General features: G+C 42.9%; 1 protein-coding gene across 4 annotated transcripts in view; it reads left to right on the top strand.

Annotated features, from left to right (window-relative positions):
• ndrg3a (ndrg family member 3a) overlaps positions 1-19,713 on the top strand; it is a 31,268-nt gene that overhangs the window by 2,281 nt on the left and 9,274 nt on the right. For 2 of the 4 annotated variants that reach the window (XM_085455905.1, XM_085455904.1), the window contains exons 2-3: positions 13,334-13,415; positions 15,413-15,445. In XM_085455905.1, coding sequence (XP_085312031.1) covers positions 13,359-13,415; positions 15,413-15,445 — 90 coding nt within the window. In that variant the 5' untranslated portion in view covers positions 13,334-13,358. Of the gene's footprint in view, positions 1-13,333; positions 13,416-15,412; positions 15,446-18,856; positions 19,246-19,389; positions 19,435-19,713 lie in introns of those variants that run through there. The other 2 variants (XM_085455906.1, XM_085455907.1) reach the window with 2 other exon arrangements.

The raw sequence follows: 19,713 nt of genomic DNA, 5'->3' as shown, positions 1-19,713 counted from the left end.
AAATGCCTAAAACCTTTGTTGACAATACATCCTCATCCTGTTCTGCTATTTCTCCTTAGTCAGTTGGCAGTAAAAACATACAGCCAGCACATTATTATAGTGTTTTTGTTGTTTTTTTAAAATCCCCAGCAAGGCGAGCAATGTAAACATTATCCCGTGTGTCTTTTTCTCAGTCCGGCTCTGTCCTCTGCGCTGCTGCTGTGTTTTCGTAACAGCATCTGTAATTGAAGCTGTACAAAGCCTGGAGAAAACAGATGATGGATGTAAGCCTCTGCTCCGGGTTCATCTCTTAAATTTCCATCTCATCCCAGTCTACCGCTGAGTCCCTGCTCGGTTTGTTTTTATTGCATGGATATAACGGAGGATAAGTTTCCTTATGACGAGCTACGAAAGGCAAAACATCCAAGGCCGTTTGCGAGCTGACTTTCTTCGTGTGAGGCAATCGCGCTGTCTTCTACATAGTTTTCTCAAGACTTTCTTATCTGCTGGATCCCATCCCTGCTAGAAGGAGGGCTCCATCTCCATTTTCCTTATCAACATCGGCGGCCAAATCAGCAGGTGGGAGTGAGGCGAGGAGAAGCACAGGTGGTAAGCTTGTTGATCCAAAGAGTTGGATGCAAGCCAGGTTTGACCTCTGGACTGTCCCCGTCTCTCTGCTTTTCATTTAGGATCACATATTGAGCACATCTGCACAGATGCCATCACGTTAACCCTCAGTTTTCTCTGTTCCTCTCGTTTGTCTGAAGGTGGTTGTTGGATTTCTGCGGAAAAGAAGCTGTATTCACTAATCCAGATTGGGGGAGATATTCCAAATCCCTGTTTGTCATAGATCCATATAAGCTGGCACACATCACACAGCAGGCTCTCCGAACTTAAAAGTGTTAATAGCAGCACGCAGCTTTTAGTTACAGTCCCTCACAATAGGCTGTGAGCCGTATGAGCGGTTACATCCTCCGTTTGCTTTATGGTCACAGGGACACCCAAGACACTTAGATGCTTTAATGTGACGAAGCATATGGGAGATGCAGCGCCCTGGTAGTTTCAGGACCCCCTCGATCCATGTTTCTGCTGGAAGCTGATAAATTCTCTCACAGATGAGACGCAGCGAGCACTGATCTAAAAACTTAGGGATCATACTTTGAGAGGTTTGGACCCTTTAGACTCGGTGAGAGTTGTTTGTTTCACGTTTGCACGTGTACATGTATTGTTGTTTTTACATATTAGGAAGAGATGAATAGTCGACATCTTTTTATCACTCGTCTGATGTTTTCTCGCTGGACTTAAAGTCAACGTGCTGGAGTCGTAGAGTCAAAGCCAGCTGTTGAAGAATTCCTCATTGGTTGTTGTGATAAGAAGAATATGAGTTTATGGAAATGATGGTGAAAAAGGTCGCTCGATTTCAGCAGTGCCACCAGCTGAGCTGGATCTGGGGGGGGCGTACCTCCCCCTCCTGTGGTTGCCAAGGACACCGCCAGCCTCCACAGCGAACATTCGCCAAGGGAAGGCGCCAGAGGAGCCACCTCTGTGTTTCTCTGGGAAATTGAATTGTCAGCAATCAGTCATTGTGACAGCCAAGCTGACCACACAGATAACTCTATTAGCAGAGGCTGTGTTCCTGTGAGGCAACAGGCCTCTTAGCACTGATTCATACACTGAAACATACTGAGACTTGTCCTCATTCAAAGCTTGCTGTGTTTTCACAGGCAGAGGTCTTCACTGTCTCTGGATACAAGGGCTCTCATGTCTCTGTGCTCTGTTAATGTTTTATGGAAACAGTATCTTGTGTTTCCCTCCCCTCGTTTGTTGAAGTGACGCTGATGTGCCGTGCATGCGTGTGTCTGAGATTGTTAGGTCCCGTGCCACACAGATGGCCTCGCTGCTGCTTTCACAGGTGCCCTTCAACCAGCCTGACCGCAGTCTCCAGATCCTGCTGAGCCTCCAGCAGGACTCTGCTCTTCTGGAAACTCTGCCTCTTCACATCAACCAGCTGTGACCCAGGACACAGACACACTCGCACACACATACAGTTTCTGTCTTCAACTTTCTTTCTTTAGGCTTCCTGCACAACTGAGCATGGCAGAGGAAATCCCCATAGACTGAGCCGCAGCTAGCCTAGCGTAGCATAGTGGGGCAGGTACTCTATTAGCAGCGCTGAGTGCAGGGCAGACAGGCCTGGCCATTCAGCCAATTTATAGCCAGATACCAGGAGGAGCGGAGCCAGGAGAGATTCATTCAGTCACACTCACACCTCAATCTGAGCTATCAGAGCTAATTTATCAAGACACAGCTGTCTCGTCCTTCGTCCTTTAGCAGCGATATTTTTTTTCCTTGTAACCCATCATTAAGCGTCCTTTATGTGAGACCTGTATATTCTGATGTCTATTGATTCATCAATGGTGTCTGTCATGAAGCTACAGCTTAGGCCTGGGCAGTATATTGATTTTTTTAAGGTATGTTAATATGTTTTATAATGAAGTATAGGATGAGACAGCATTTGTGCTGATGTAGTTTAATGTTGTATGTAAACCCATGCTAGTAATTGCATGTCTTCTGTCACTCAGTGCTGCAAAACAATTTTTCCAGAACTGTGCTCGGTCTGCATCTGCAGACTATTTCTCTCCCCTGCACCATGAAGGGGGGAAAACGTGTTGTCTAAAAAAAATATTCCAGTTTAAAGATGATAGCTTAATGTTATAGTTGTTTGTATAGCCAAGCTACTTCATTTGTGGAAACAGAACGCTAACAAAATGCTGCAAGACTTGATTTACTTTTTTTAGGGATACATTAAATTTGCCAGTGAAACGTTATATTTTTTAACATAGTTGGAAGATGTAAAATGGTCTAAGTTTCCCGACTATGCAGTGACTTCTGATATATGATTTCCCCCCATGTCACCCAGCTGCACTACAGTAACTCAGTTGTTTTCTGCAATACTGTTTTCTTATTAAGTCTGTTTATCATTGTTTGAAAGGATCATCTGGGTCAGTGCCCTGCGGGGCTTTGTGGAGTTAAAGGAAAGATGAAGTGAATTCATATGCGTGTTTGTGACATACATTATAAATGCACAGAGAACTTTTATAGAGGAGGGTAAAATCTGTGAAGTCTCTATCACAATAAATGGTTTCATGTGTTTTTAAAAAGCGAGGAAGTCAAAGTGCGTAAGTCCATTATGTTTCCGTTCTCATGGCTGTTCAATTACAAATGAAGACACGCACAGGTCGGTTGTGTTACACCTCAGCTCTGGTCCAAATTGATGTTGCTTTGGTTCAGGTCTTTTGATCCTACCAGTCTGTTTATCAATCAGTCAACTTCATGCAATGGAGTTGATTGTTGACTGATTCTTCCGATGGAAAAATGAAAGTTTCTCATTTGAAAAAGCAGCTGGTCCAATGCAGCAGCAGGGGGATTCACAGTTAGCCAATCAGCTCCACAAGTAGGACTAACTATGATGTTAAGCCAAAGAATCAAGGAGGAGTAATAGGAGCAATCATATGAACCTCATGCATTCTCATGTAGTGCTTGTACTTTGCTATGGTCCGGTCTTAAAATCCCGGTCAGACTAGTATGTTTATGAGACAGAAGCGTTATCAAGTGTTAATTAGCTTAAAACTGAAGCACAAACTCCAGGAGGCCATATTATTCATTAGGTAATATCATTAAAACTCCAACCACTTGACAAGTTAACTTCCAGTCATTATTAGAGGAAGTGCAGTTTCTGACACCTCAACGGTGGCTTCATTTTTCAGTCCCGGAGGATGCAGCTTGGTATCTTAGCATCAGTGTCGAGTTAAAGCAGTGTTAAATTATGTTGGTCTCTAGTGATTACACTTGAAAATTTGGATGTATTTACTTTAAACTATGCAGTTTAATATAGTCACAGGGGTCCAGTCACACTGCCCACTAAGGCTCTCATAAAGTTGCAGCTTAGTGCAAGGACTACTACTTTATTTATAAACGAAGACCAGAATAGATGCTTGACTATATAGTACAATGTAGTGAGGAGGGTGGGGCATGGGGAGGGCTGACTCATGTCCCAGCTTCCCTCTTGCAAACACCCGAATCCACAACTGCATAATGGATAAATTGAGTTTCCAGTTTGCTGGTCTGAAACATCAGAACACCAGTGGAAAATATTACTGTTGGTCTCTGGGTCTGCATTAGTGAAGTAAATTTAGGTTGAGCCTGAACGTTATGAAAAGTATTTTTACAAACCATAGCACTCTGTTTAAGGAGCCAGCCAGTTGTCCTCTGAGATTTTCTCTCGACATGTGCGTCTTCATGTAAGACATAAAACATGCTGATTATGCCCGTAGATGTGCTGTTATGAATCAAATCTGCCAGATGGTGCTCTTCAATCTCATAAGACAATTAGCAGGTAAAGTGCCCTCCTTAAGGAATCCTTTAAAAGCACTCACCGAGTAATAAGATGGTTTCTTGCACTTAGCTGCTCTGCAGGATTAGACATGTGCATAAGTGTCCATGCTGGTGATAGACTTATTAATCGGTCCAGTTAATTATCGCAGCCTTCCCCGTGTCAGTTTCGCCATTCGATGGACAGGTGTAAATACCAAGCTTTCAAAGTGCAATATATCTTTTTGCTCACCTTCTTTTTTTAACACATACAATACATATACATATATTTACTGTAAAGTTAGGCAATATGTTGAGATTTTTCAAGTGGTCACGGCCATATCAACTGGGAATTGCCATTAAGTTATCAGATAGTTATCACTCTTAGCCTCGTGGCTCGGAAATTTGTCAGACACCACAATGGAGGCTTCAGGCTTTATGCTACTAATGCTAAACTCTTCTAGGCTCTTTAAAAAAAAAAAAAAAAAAAAGATCTCATATCGTGAGATACTGTTACAGATCTTAGGTGATGCTGGAGTGCTCAGTTTCACAGCACTTTGCGTTATTGTTGCCAACACAGATGTAAGACGCACAAAGGAGAGAGAGCGGGATAAGAACATCTAGAAACGTAACATGCGCCTACACTGCTTTTGCGTCTTATCTGCTATAAATGTTAACTTTTTGTCTCCTTATTAATAATTGGGGGAAGAAAATGCTCAGCAATAATATAGCCATCTGTATTTGAGTGTTCCTCGAATCAGATATTGGTTTGTGTGCTTTTAGTTTTGTGATTCATATGTTTGTTTCTTTTACATGCAGAATAATATACTGTCAGTGATACTGATAATTCTAAATAATTTACTAATGGTATATTATGTTAGCTATAATATAAAATCAGCAGTAGTCATCATACTAGAGCTCACTTCGTTTTTGCCAACATAGTGTCCGTGCTGGTGGGGCATGGGGTTAATGTGCTCTCATTAAGGTAATGCTTTGTGGCCTGTTTAGTGCTCCTGCTGCTGGGGAGACAGCAAGTCTGTCTCTTTGTTACCTTTGTCTGTAGGCCTATAGCTGTGCTAAGCAGTTTAATGTCATTTACATGTGTATTATATATCATTTTCATTGGATCTTATTTCAGTGAACACACTCCCCACATGCAGCTGTTGGCTATTGAAGCAGCTTTACCACTATAGTGTCTTTCATGCCAGTGAAGCCCTGCTAAACTGGATTGAAATGTGTTAGTGTTTTTTAAGTATTTTTTTAAGCTTTTAGTTGTCTGAAATTGCGTGAGTGTAAATAGGTGTGTTTACCTTTTTACAGAAATCTGTCAGTAGAAGAGGGCCCTCTCTTTTTGGCAGGCAGATGAGTGCACTGACTACAGTGTCGCTAAAGCTTTTTATCACAGACAGCGATGTCATGTTCATCGAGAGTGAACATAACTGGTCAGAGGACAAGGTCGTGAGTCTTCTGTGGACATATTCTGTCTGGTGAATAGGTCTTAAACCTTATTGCTCCTATGTGTGTAATGTCCCGTGAGCCCTCCAAGTACAGCCTCTGCAACATTTTTATCACTTGCATTTTGAGTAATGACTGTCCGGAGGCACAGGATATTAAATGTAGTAATGACTGAGTCAGTGCGCCTTCAGATTCCTTTCTCAAAGAGGGGTGAGTCAATTATAGTAATGCAGCTTTTAGCTTTTATTAGACCTTATTAGTCCTAGAAGGATCAAACAAGGAGGTGGTAGATTTGTTTGTCTTATTAACTGTCCTGAAATAGCTTCTCTCTGGCAGGCTTTCCCATGCACTGATCATCTATGCGTATTGGCGTGTATTCATTTATTACAGAGCCTAGGCCATTGTTTAGAAGTTTAATGTCAAAACCAGCTGTGGGTGTTGCCCCACATTTGGGATTTTGGATAAAAATATACCTTTTCAACTGAATCCTGAGAAAAATGTCAGCAACATGTCTCGTTATAGTTTTTTTCTCATGTTGTCAAAAGAAGAAAAACTCTTCTGCCAGCTTGTATCAGGAGAATAATAGAAGCTGTAAGGAGGATGATGGAGCCCCAGGAGAGCAAGCTGTCATTTAATTACGCAGATATGAAACACGGGGAGCTGCGTGCGAGTGCGCGTGCATGCCAGTGTGTGCCGTGTGTCTGTGCTCGTTCATCTGTGTGGGTTTGCTGACAGTATCTGCAGGAGATGCTTCGTGTTATAGGTCAGCTTTTCCCACAGTGGAGAACAAAACATCTCAGACTCCAGATCGGATTTCCTCCCAGGTATTATCTCTCTGGGTTTAAATTCTTTCTGTCAGTTACATTGTTAGTGACCTAACAAGGGGACTAGGCTGGGAGGGGGGGGCGAAAATGCAAAACGAATGGATTTTTCCTCTAATTCTCTTACCAAATGACCCCAGTTAGAGCAATAATCTGCAACTGAGCCTTGTCACAGCCCATTAGCTTTACTCCGGTGCGGATTGTCGCCTCTAAAGACTCAGAACTATAAACACCGGCTTTGCCTGTTTACGAAAAGTGAGGATAAGGAAATTTCTAGTAACTGTACACTAGAAAGATTCCACTTGAATAGGGCATCACCGCACCAGTGCCCGGGTTAGGCGAAGTTGTTTACACAGATTTGTGTTTACCCCGAAATTGAAAACAGAGGAGCAGACATGGATGTCGGGCTCTCTGAATGGCTGGCAGGAGGCTAGTGGAATTTGTGCTAGCCTGTTTTCTATTGTGATGTGAAGATCGCTGAAGTGTTGAATGAGGACAGGAGTTTTAGTTGAGGACAGACATGCTTGTGTTCCTCTGTGATTGTAACATTTTGGCAGATGGGCAGATAAGTCTGCGTCCCGTCAGTGGAAGTGAGTTGGTCATAGGCCCAAGTCAAGAACGAGATAACCAAACTGGGTTATTTATTAGATAATAAAATATCCTTAAATTTTCCCCAAAGGTTGGGACATTTTGTGTTATAGCGGCTAAAATATTAAAGGGTCATTCTCTGTCAGTTTATCTAATGCTTCCCACTTAATTCCAATTGTATTGTTCCCATGGATTTTTTTTTTTTTAGGAACATTTCTAATTGTAAGTTTTTGGGAATGACACTGAAGGCTAAATGAACTTGTAACAACAACGTTTAAATAGAGTAACTTGATGCAATATGACAAAAAAGAAGGTAAAAATTACCAAAAAAGAGCACAATTAAATAGAAAATACCAAATAGTGAAATAACTTTTAAAAAGCTCAATAAATTAAATCTGCATATATTGGAGGCAAGTAAAGATGTGAAAAAATAAATAGAGGTGAGGTGTTAAGAGTTTCTGTATCTGTCCTTTTGGCACTGCCTGTCTGAAAAGATCACGTGGTTTAGAGGTTTTCCTTTTATTATCTATAACTTTTGGCCACAGCCACAGTTGTTTGCATGATCTCTGTGTCAGCTGATGGAAGAATCCACTTCGATTCCAACTGGATGATTCAGAGTAGATACTGGATTCTGACAGCAACCACAGAAGAGAAATCCTTTGGCAAGTAATATGGATTCATTCCACTCACAGTTTGATATTAAGGCCAAAAAATGTTTCTTTGTAGTAACATGCCTGGGACTACACCACATTTAATTTCCAAAGAGTGCAGTCCCTCCACAGTAATTACCGCTCACAGTAAATACCCATCACATACGAAAAGTCCTGGAGCCAGATATGGTTACACTGTGGTTAGGGAACTGTGAGTGTAGTCTCATTTCCATGCAACACAATAAAATTACACAGTGTTCCTGGGTCTTAGTCAGCTCGCCAGGCGCGTCCATCTTATTGTCCAAGGACCTCACATAACCCCATGATGATTGCTGGAATGGCTCCGGCTCTGAACCCCCATCATCACCTCTGCAGCTCCTCCAGGATTACAGGCCTCGCTCTGGGCAGTCGAGCTGTCAGCACGATCAGATCAGTAAACTTGGGAAACCAAAAGTAGCCATTTCACTTTAGAATAAAAATACTGAGAGCAAAAGAAGAAGAAGCTTTATCGAGGAATAAAGTCAATACAATTTTAATAAAATCCAAAAGACAAAAACTGCCACTCAAAACAGCACCAGGGGAAGGAGAAATGAGCCCAGACATATGTTTATACATGCCATGATAGTTTTTTTTTTTTTTTACCATGGAAGTGTTTCTGCTTCTTCATCTTCTTTTTTTTACCAGGATCTGGCCCACTGGAAAGTTGTGTGGGCCAGAAAGTTTTTCAGGCCAGATTTAAACTCGAGCTGCTGCCTTTCAGTCATGTGGCACATGGTCACCTGCACACACAGCGAGCGCCCGTAAATTTCCATTTCTAATCCCTGACTTTAGTCTGTCATTTCACTCACTAAATTAGCTTAGTTTCTTGAGGATTAAGGTGAGACTTATAGGGGATCTGAAGGCTTTGCTGAACTTTCCCTCTTGTTCTGTGTGAAATGATGTGTGGTCATAAAAAATCAAAACGCACCCGAGTTCACCAAAGACCTTAAACTCTCACAGAGAGCGAGCTGACCTGTCAAGCATCATCAGTTTAGAAATGCGCTGTTCTATGGAGGATACAGTTCCTGCACAGAGCTTTAGTGTGATCCACCACTACTCTTTGCAAATTTTGGCCAGTGTCTCAAGTCATTTTAATTTTTTTTAAAAAATTTTTGTGCAAGCTGAAAACTTTGCAGCACCGACTTTCAGAGGATCAAAACATGAAAATAAATCTTCGCTGCTTTTAAGCAAGAATCCCTTTTACATACCACAGAAAACAAACTTCAAATGAATCTAGATCAGCCTAAGAGGATAGTTTGAAGTTAAAGTCATTAAGATAAATAAACCATAAGGATTCTGAATTTTAAAAAGGCAATGCGTGGTAGGGCAAAGTGACACATTACCAATGACTAAGATGCTTTTTGTACTGTTGAAGTGAAATGTTTAAAATGTGTAGAACTGTAAACCTGGAAAGGTGCAAGATTAAAGATCAAATCAGAAGCAATGCAGCAGAACTGAAACTTTTTGTTTTGTAGTTTTCTATATAAAAAATTAAATTTAAAACCATGTTTGTAACATTTTGTGAGCTTTGTTTTTTTTTTATTGGTTTTCTTGGGGGTTGTTAATTAGTCCTTCATTTGAACCCCACCGTCATTGCTGTAATCCTCTTCCCACCGTGCCGGATGACAGTGAGTCGATAGGATTTCATTGTTTATCGCCATAGCAGTACACCTGATGGCTGAGTCAGGGTCTTCGTAGCCCTGGAGGCACGTTAATATGAGGTCACTGTGCTGATATTCAGCACGAAAGCAGAGAGGCCAGAGTCAAAAGTGCGGCCATGACGTAAACAAGTAAATCTGAAGTCACTGTTGCCATGGTGAAAAAGGGCTAAATTAAGTGGTGGCACAGCTGGGCTTTCAGTTGCCCATCACATCACCTGCAAACAGTTCCTGATGGCCCAAGGTGTGATGGAGATGAGCAGAAAAAGGAAAAGATGGAGAGAGTGCAGAGAAGGAGAGGATGAGGGAGAGAGGAAAAAGTGGGAGGAGGGGGATTTGCTCATCAATCACTCAGGGATGCCTGCTGACATGGCAGCTACAGGACTCCTTTTGTTGGCAGAGACGAGGTATATCTCAAGGAAGTGTTTGGCATGCGCCACTGTGTCCACACACGGATGTATTCAGGCGCCTGCGTCTCACTGTTAAAGCAAAGACTGGCTCTGTCTCTGCTTAAAGCTCAGGATGTTCTGTGTGAGGTAGGCAGGAGTGCTTGCCAGCAGAAGAGCGGGGAGGGGAGGGGGGCGATGGTAAATGAGTTATCCCTTTATTAAACTGACAGATTTCAGCATGTCTTTGCAATTCTTCCGATAAAGTCATTTTGCCAGAATTGGAAGACCTCCTGGTCTCTCAGAGACACTGCTGACTCTAGAATGTAATGAAAGATGACCTTTTCAGTGTCGAAAGAGCCTCATGTGGGTTTTCTCTTGACACACTTTCTGCAGGATCCTCTGTTGCCTGCTCCTTTCCTCGTTGTGTGAGCTGATATTTATCCTTGGCAATGAGGCTCTCCTAAAAGCAACACGCTTTTGCAGGAGAAAGAACCTGAAGAGCACAGATGTGGGAAATTAAAGTGTGAGATCCAGCATGTAATCTGGTGTTACTCGTATTAATGCAGGTGGAGCTGAGTAAAACAGAATCTGGTATTAGAGAGTATTTGTTTGTGAGTGATCGGCTACAACAGATGGTAATACTGTTAAGGCAGGAAGATCTTGTTCCATATCAGCACTTTGAATCCTTCCCCCATCCTCCTCCACATCCATGGTGCGGTGTGAATGTGGGACAAACCTTGCAAGCTGCAAAGTGAATTTCCCTGCTGTAGCCTGGGAATCATTTCCTGTTACAGTTATAGAATTCTTTGCTATCATCGAGATAACATGTGTGTGTTACACTCGAGCATTGTTCCACGGCATTGAAGGAAATGAAGCTCAAAACGTGTTTCGGCAGCTCTCATTTCTACCATTATCTATTCCCCTTGTTTCTTTGCCTTACATCTGTCCCTTGGGTCTATCCCAGTTTAGAATAAACATCAGCAACCAGCTTTGTCTCTATGGCAACAGCTGTAGATGCTGAATGGTAGCTCAGACATAGAGTAGGCAGGAAAAGGGTGGCGAAGGCAGTGGATGTTTCTAAATGTGATCTGGTGCTCTTTACCTGCATTGTTACAAGGGGTTATGAGACCAGCAGAGCTGCTCTGGGATACAGCTAGTCTGTACCCAATTTACAGTCACATGATATGTAACATTTCCGGCTTCATCAGTCTGATAAATGATGGCATTTTGTCATTTAGATGAGGTCGACTTAGCGTTACGTTAGTGTTCCTCTCTGCTTCATTCACATATATCCACAACAGTGACAGAGTGAGGCAGGTAACCCTCGTGACATTGTGAGTTTTCCTGCCTCGGCTTCTATATTTAGGAAGTCACCTCGATAATAGAGAAGCTACTTGCTCACCTTTGTGAATTGAGGAAGTCAGTGATCAATTCTTTCACACCTTGTTGATGATGCACTATGCCATGTGCATAAATAGGTCCAACTCTCTCACTCTGCTTTGTGATGCTCTCAGTAAGTGAAGTAAGCATGTAAAGGAAAACATAGAAAAAAAGACTTCTAAAAACAGCTGGAAGCAACAAACTGACTTCTGCTATTGTTAATGTTCTGCCAATATTTTGATTGTAAAGTTGTTAGCAATCAATTGTTTTAACCTTACCCATCACAGCCACACTCTAAAACCCAGTAAAAATGTTAGTGTACCTATTTTTCTTTCTCCTGTCGTGGCTGTTTAGGACATTTTACAAAGCAATGATGAGCTGAGCAACTGAAGATTCAGTGTGTGAGCCTGCCTTGGTATAATATGCACTCAGAGCTGCTGTGCTGTTTTGAAGGTGACATGTATATGCTACTGGGTCCAAGCTTATACAGGAAAGCGCAAATTCAAATGCTGTGAGATTAATGAACAGTGCCTGTCTAAGAGAGGCTGATTTTTGTGCAACGCCAGGTTGCACAAAACAAGTCGCTCACAAGAAAGGTGTAGAGCATTTGAGCAGTTTTCAAGATAAAAGCAAGCGTTCTGCTTCTGTAATATTGCTGGTGTAGAGGATAGAAGGCGGTGAGGTCAGTGGGGTTAGGCTATGAAAGCCACCCAGTCAGCCTGTCAGTTTAAGCTTGCCTTGACCCCCGTCGCACTAAACACTTCAATTACCCCACTAGCCAGCTACAAATAAAGCAGGTCTTTGCCTCCTTCCTTTCTGTGACGGCCTGAGGAAGTATTGGATTGATCCGACCAATACACCCAATCTGCTCAAGCATGCAGAATATTTGTTTTTCTTCTTTTCCTTGTTCAGTTGTCTAAATATTATTTAGTTCCACTCCCAAGCCGGATTTGTCAGCAGGGATTTTGCCTGGCATGTTTTCACTCCCCATTTACTGATCGCTGAGTCCTTCCAATCCTGGATGTTTCCACTTTTTTTCTTTCTTTCTCTGAACTGTTTTTTTTATGTAATTTGAGGATTGTGCTCACTTGTTGCCATCTGCTTCCCTGGCTTTTTCCCATGCAATTTGAAATCTGTTATTAGTCCAGTACGACCCCTGAGCCGATTCATGCATCAGCAGGCAGATGTGGGTTTAGACCTTTGTCAGGCAATTGCAGGGTGAAACTGCTGGTAAAACAAACATGGTGTGACGTCATCTATTCTGGTGTCTCCTGCTGGAACTTGGCTGTTTGACTCTTCTCTAACCAATTGAAGGTTATCTGATACCAGCAGCTCAATGTCATTCCAAGGGGGGTTGGCTTGGATTCAGGAAGTGATTAAAAGGTAGCAGTTGGCCGGTCTTCCATCCAATTGCATTTGCCTACACGTCTTGCTTGTTTCTCCTAGCATAGTGTGTGTTTGTTCTTTTAATGCCGTCCATCTATAGAAAGGCTGTCTGCTGTGGTTTTAGCTTGCCGGTTGTAAGCATTGACCTAGAAGAGTTAGAGCCTCCATCTGCTGCTATGTGCAACATGAGCCACGCTTCTAGGAACGGCCAAGAAATTCAATGCTACTTCCTGTCCTCACCTTGTGCAAACAGGGGGGCAAAATAGGTAGCATTTCAGGGAAAGTGGGGGAGGGGGACACTTCTGTGTCAGGATTCTTGTTCAGTAATTACGAGCAGGGACAAACGGCTGGCTTCAAGGGGAAAACAAATGAGAAAACTTTTTGTTAAATCTGGCCTGATATATATTTGCGTTTGCTCACTACCTGTGTGGAGCAGAAATGAGGCCCTTTGCCCTCTGTGTCTGACTCTTATAACAGCATAAGTATCACAGCGCTAGTGTGAATTTTAAAAAGGCAAAATAGAAAGATGGACATCTTTTAATCTGAGATTTTAAGTGTCTTTGGCAGCATGCGGTCCTCCTCCTGATGAAAATGTTTCGTTTTTCCTTCTTGGACAGTGGTTTCGAGTGATCCGACAGGAAGATGGATGAGCTCCAGGATGTACAGCTGACTGAGATCAAGCCGCTGCTGACCAATAAGGTGAGTTGCAGCGAGAACAAGGTGATGACAAGCTGCAGAGGCGACAAGATTAATTTTTTGTAACCATACACATAAAATGAACAGATGTGTTGTCTCCTAAAAATGAATAAGCACCCACTACAGCACTCCCAGGAAAATACATACGCTAATACACTAGTCATGCATGCTCTGCAGTGCCGTTCATCAAAGTGAATTATTCATATATGCTCAAGTGTAAAGGGAATGGGGGGGCGGCAAAAGGGGTTGTAGACAGAATGAAGCAATGAGAGAATACGTAACAGAGGCAGAGAAAACAGTCTGGCGAGGAGGTAAAGAGATCAAAGGAAAAGCTAAAAGAAACTCATCTCTTTTATTTCTGAAGCTTGAAAGTTTGCAGCGAGTGAGGGACAATAAAAGCAGAAAGAGACAAGAAGCGCTACCTGTCTTTCCTTCTTCCCGCCTTCATTCTCAACACCTGATTAACTGATTAGAACAATAATGATGACGATGATGATGATGTGTCTGTTTTGTTCTGTACCCCGATCACTGACACAGTCAGGAGCATATCGTGCCTCAGAGGGAGGAGTGTGTGATTATGTATCGGCTCTTAGGGGATTGCGTCACCTCAGGGGTGGATTTGAAGAATGAGAACATTTCCCTGAGTGTGCTCTATGCCAGTTAAGGTAAATGTATTATGTTAGAAGACAGAGTGGGGAAAATGCATCATGGAAATCATTGAAATAGAGGAGACTGGCACTGACCTCTCACTCCACCTAGTGGTCAGCTCATTAAACAGATGAGTCTTCAAAGTGGATTGAGATGATGTTGATGATGTGATAACAATGATGAAGGAGGATCCTCATTTCTGTAAAAGTGGTGGAAACTGGTTCTGACTGCCAACTGATAATTTCTTATTACACTGGTCAAGCTCAGAGCACCTAGGTAGCCAGCGAAGGTTATAAATGTATCCTGTCATTTAGTATGACATTAAAGTGCCTTTAATAAAAGCAAAACAGGCCTGTTAGTTTTGGCCAATCACAGTGTAGTTCATATCTTAGTTTTCTTTAAGGTCTGATATTTATAAGGAGACCAAGCTGTCAGTATTTCCAGTTAACTTGTTAGATGTAAAAGAAATGGTTAAGCTGAGTGACTTGGACAAGACTTTTTTCCCCCTTTGTCTTGTGGCACCACGTACCACAGCTTTACTCAAGCCTTTACTGATTTTTAATATGTAGGTCGTGTCTATGGCACGCATAGGTGGCTGCTGTTCGTTTTAGCTCATCATTGTAACCTTCATTGCACCGTCTCCCGTCCCAGACTATGTAAAAGAAGCCTTTTAAAAGTCTCTTTAATATGTTGAGTCACCTGACTGCAATCAAGATGCCCTGTAAAGTGTGATGATTGACATGGTGCAGTGAATCTATCCATCCATTTCTTTAACCACTCCAATAGCGATTTTGTAATTCACCCAACATTAAAAATCAAAGCAACCCCATTTACTTGCATTACATTCATCACATCTCAACATTATTTCATTATAGTGGTGGATTTGTATCCAGATTTCTGCTGCACAGGCAGTTAGAAGAAGAAAAGGACCGCTCTGGAGAAACCATCTCCGTTTAAAAGCATGTACACCCCACTGGTCTCTCCTGCAACTCAATCCCAGTGGCATCTTTTCTGTGGTCGGCTGCCCACTCAGGCCTCAAACAATGCAAATTAACATAAAAACGTCAGAATTGTGCACCATCACATGTATTATGTGAAGCAAAGACTTTAGTTTCGATGCTGTTAAACTAAGGAACTAATGATAAGTTATCAACAGCTCCGTGAAGAGCTGCATGAATGTCATGGATATAAATGTAATCAGACATGGGTTATTGCCATTTTGTCTGCACACATGTATACATCCTGCACCACACTCCCATCCATCTGGTGGGGTTACACAAACACATTAAGAGTGATTACCAGCTTTAGCATACTACGCTACATTTAACTCTCCTCTTTTCCTTTTCACGCAGAATGCACGCAACTTTCAGGATTTCGACTGCCAGGTAAGTGTAGCTCTCTGCTCCCACTGTTAATTTAGCATTATGATTCATTCTCAGCTCCACACTGCTGAACCCATGCATTCTTTGTACATCCGAGCACGTTACTCAGTAATAACACGCACATTTATGGATGCCTAATGCAGGTGAAAGGCGTGTTTGGTCCAACTTGCTCTCTGCGTTTACTCTTGACACCGCTGACTGTGACAGAAAGGACAAACCAGTAGTTATGTGCTCACCTGATTAAAATTCTGCTGCTTTTGCTAATGGCCATCTATTTCTTTGGAGGCAAGTGTAGTGATCATTTGCAAATGAGGACCTTTTTAAAAAAAATTTGAATAGTGCTTTGGCTCTGTGCTAATGACTGAGAAAGCACACTCACTTTATTCTTTGCATAAAGCGATACAGAAAAAGATTATGTTAAATTCATATCAGGTTGTTTTTTTGAAGAATAAACAACTGTAGCACCTTCCTCAGTATGATTTTTTTTTTTTTTAAGTGCCTGCCTTTTTTACTGTATTTTATTCATAGTCAAGCCCTTTTATGTGATAATGTAAAAATAATTGTCATTCCAGAAGAAGAGTTATTAACCTTTAGGAAGCAGTTTTCCAGATCCCCCCTTTTTTATGTCTTAGAACGAGGAGAAGGCTTGCCAGCCTTCCACCTCTTGGGCAGTTTGCTTTTTCTTGCAACGATTCTCCTGCAGGAGGAGGAGTCACGATGCTGGGGAAAGCTCTGTGCTGTGTTTTAATGGCCATCATGACTGCTAAGGGTTAAACCTTTCATCCCTAGCTCACTTTCTGCAGTCACGCCTCCTTCCAGCATCCCGGCAGAGCTAAATATAGCCGACGCAGGCGGGGGAAGAGAGTAAGCATGTTAGCCGGAGCAGGCAAGCTGCATGCTCCTTAGCATCCTGTCAGAACTATTATTAAGACATTCATGTGCGTACAATCCTGCAGTCAGTCAGCTGCTCGTGTTCACCGTGTAATCTTTTATTACCACTTTTTTGTGATTCCCTTTGAAGTCATGCTGTTGTCAGTTACAGAGAGAATTGAACCTGAATCCGTCCCACTGGTGGTTTGACCTCATTTGCCTTTCAGCCATTATGACCTCACATGGTCACACTCAGGAAGCTCAGGCAGTTCACAGTGTAGTGGTTTTACACATTCGCCTAACTAGTGAAAAATTCCCAGTTTGATCCTGAGAAGATTGTTTTGGGAACAGTAACTGGTGTAAAAACTCAAATCCAAATCAATTAAACCGCTGTGGCGACCCCCTGTGAATAAGGGAGCAGCTGAAGATGGGAAATTGCTAAAAAGGGTGCTGATGATGGATCGTGAGAAGGTTCAATTCTCTTAAAAGATTTATAGTGTTAACAAACTGTGCTGGTGTTCCTCCTGATTTGGTAATCTGGCCATTTGGCAATAGACGTGATGGAGTAAATATCTTGTAAATATTTAGTATAACACTGAACCCGTCACGCAGCGTAATAACACTAAGATAAAAGGAGAACACACCCTATACAAGACATCAGACCTGTGTGGGAGGGGTCCTGCCTGCCGCAACATCACTCTGAGCCGTGACATTCCAGCAGCTGGAGGATGAATCCAGCTGCTCTCTTCCTGCTGCTAAAGCTCCCACCACAGGCAGTCCACAGGTACTGCAGGAGTCGTGCCAGAGCTGTGCATACCTGCAGAGGAGGACAGTGGTGGTGGGGTGGAGTCAGGGAACCTAAAGGTTCAAACTGCTGCAGCTTTGTTTCTCTTACAATTTTCTGCTTATGCCAGGAAAGGGAGAGGAAGGTGTGTGACAGACTCCTCAAACCCAGAATGCTGACTGTGCATTTCAAAAATAGTTTTAGTGTCATGGTGTTGCTGCAGTCTCGCACTGCTATGTTTTTAAGTCCATTTTTTAAACTTTTGCTTAAGCTTTGTTTATTGTTTCTATATATGTATAGCGTTTTATATATTGTATGCAGTGTGTAGGTTTTTACATTTTCAGGGAAGTGTGTACTTTTAAAATAGCAGTTTCTCTTTATAACTTTGCCCAACTTTCTCATTATTTAGTCTGTGGCTTTTCAAATCCTCACTGTCTCATTATGCGCACTAGAGGGCGCCACGAGGCTGTTCGATAGCTCCAGACATGTGACAATTTAAATGGAAAAAAAGAACCTTAACTGTGTTGGTAACATGCTGAGCTGCCATGTGTTGCTAGAACAGCTTTCTCATCTAGTGTTGTGAAGATGACTGTGCAGAAAGCTTTCTGATACACTGGACGGAGATCTTGTGGCTGTGTAGACTATAACATATGATTAACACAATTGTCATCAAACTGACCGTGTCACAGGTAAACAATGTTTTGAGCTGGTGCATTTTAGTATACAAAAATTGGTTCAAATCAAACCCTACTTTCTGGAAATGATGCAATTGAGCTAATCTCTGCAGATCATAGTGTCACTGTGCGTCTGTATGACTCCTCAGGCTGCAGGGGGCTTTGCTGAGGCACATGATGATTCAGTGCATGAAATGACTACATGTGTTTCGCTGGCACCCTCTGTGGGTTAAGAAAGGAAATAAATCAGAGAAACTGGTCTACAACCAAACATGCTGCTATATGATTAACCAATAAAGAGACCCTGGTCCTTATAACCTCACAAACTCTGTGTCTACATGTTTGCCATTGGCTGCACTGAGCACCCCGTCAAAGGCGTGACACCCTGCACCGTTAGGAGTTGTACTGATGGTAGGAGAGTGAGAAGGAGAGAGCAATACACTACGTGGATCAAATGACTCAGCAGCAAGTTTAGAGGACATAAATCCTGATGATGTCCTGTTTTGATAGTAAGGGGAAAAGGTGGCTTGCTATCTTTTGCTCGTAAGCCTGGAACACGAGGAGTCATTAGCCAAAGCTCAGTGTCAGAGTCACTACTTGACAGTCATTTACATGATTAAGTGGTGCCTTGAATGAGCCAACATCCGCAGCAAAGCTATTGCTATCGTAAGCCCTCCTGCTGCGTTATACGCTAGTCCACTCTTGCTGTGAGCTGGATCTGATTATATCCACTCACACGGAGATATTTCAGGGTTCTAAAGCCATTCGGATGAAATGTGATGCAAAAATAAATGTGGATACGGTGCTTGGCGACAAGCAGCCATTTTGCTGATGCAGAAAACAGCCCAGGGCGAGCCGTCAAAGTCAGCCTCCTCTCCTCATCAATAAGACAGCGTGACGTCAGCAGCCTGCACATTTTCCTGGACTGCATTCTTTGTACCCCATCACCCCGCTTCCATTCCCCCCCTCCCCCTTTCCTTTTCTCCTCCAAACCCCGCCCTCTGCCTCTACCCACCTGACCCTCCGCAATCCAATTAGAAGAACCAGTGACTGGATGTATGGACGCACTGTGACTACCAAGCACAAACTGCAGTCTCACTCTCCTCCCCCTCTGTCTTTTTCCTGCTCTCTTTCCCACCTCTTGTCTCCGTCGCTCTCTCTCTTGTTCTCTCTGCATCGTATCCATCCCCCACCCCTCCTGCTTTCATTCAGGTTACTTTTCCTTCTCCTCCTCACTCCATCTGCTGTGTCTTTCTCCTCCCTCTCTTCCTTCCTTGTCGCTACTGCTCTAGCTGCCTCACCCTACATCCCTCACTTCCTACCAACGCTCCCTCCCTCCTCCTGCTCCTTTCTGAGGGCTTCAAAGCTGCCCAGCGCACACTCACACATAGCATTACACCACTCCTCTCCTGTGTGGGAAAACCATGTCAGCTATTCTGGACCTGGACCAGATTGCATGCGCTGGAAATGAAGTGGTGAGTGACAAACGTGTCTCGCCTGACTCGACACACCTGGCTCTGTCCGTGCTTCAAGGAGGTTCTGGTTCAGATTAGGGGTGTTGTGGTGCTGTTTCTCCAAAGACATGCCGACAGCAGCTGGCTAAACGAAGGGAATAGCTCTGGGGTCTGGCTTTGATGGGACTCGTGCTCTCTGGGCAGCTGCTGGTATGGGGTGACCATTTGTTCAGTGTGTGCGTGTGCGTATGTGCGTGCAACTACAGGTCACACAGCGTCCATATGTGCAGCCTGCACAGTCTAAAGCTGCTCAGGGTGCAGTTGTGCATTTTAATGTGATGATATGAAAGATGCTTGTGTTGTGCTCAAGTGTTTTAGGATGTGCGCCTGTCAATATCCATCAGCTGGTTGTTGGTAACTGTGTGTGTGGATCTCACATGTTTGTTTCTGCATGTCTTCATCATGTCTTTCCGGCGATGAGTGAATTGC

This window comes from Copadichromis virginalis, linkage group LG5, assembly GCF_057382275.1.
Source record: "Copadichromis virginalis isolate Kocher_CV1m ecotype Utaka linkage group LG5, C_Virginalis_male_GT1.1, whole genome shotgun sequence".
In the NCBI taxonomy this organism is placed as follows: domain Eukaryota; kingdom Metazoa; phylum Chordata; class Actinopteri; order Cichliformes; family Cichlidae; genus Copadichromis; species Copadichromis virginalis.
The sequence above is the reverse complement of the archived record's forward strand: the minus strand, read 5'-3'. Positions and strand labels throughout refer to the sequence as shown.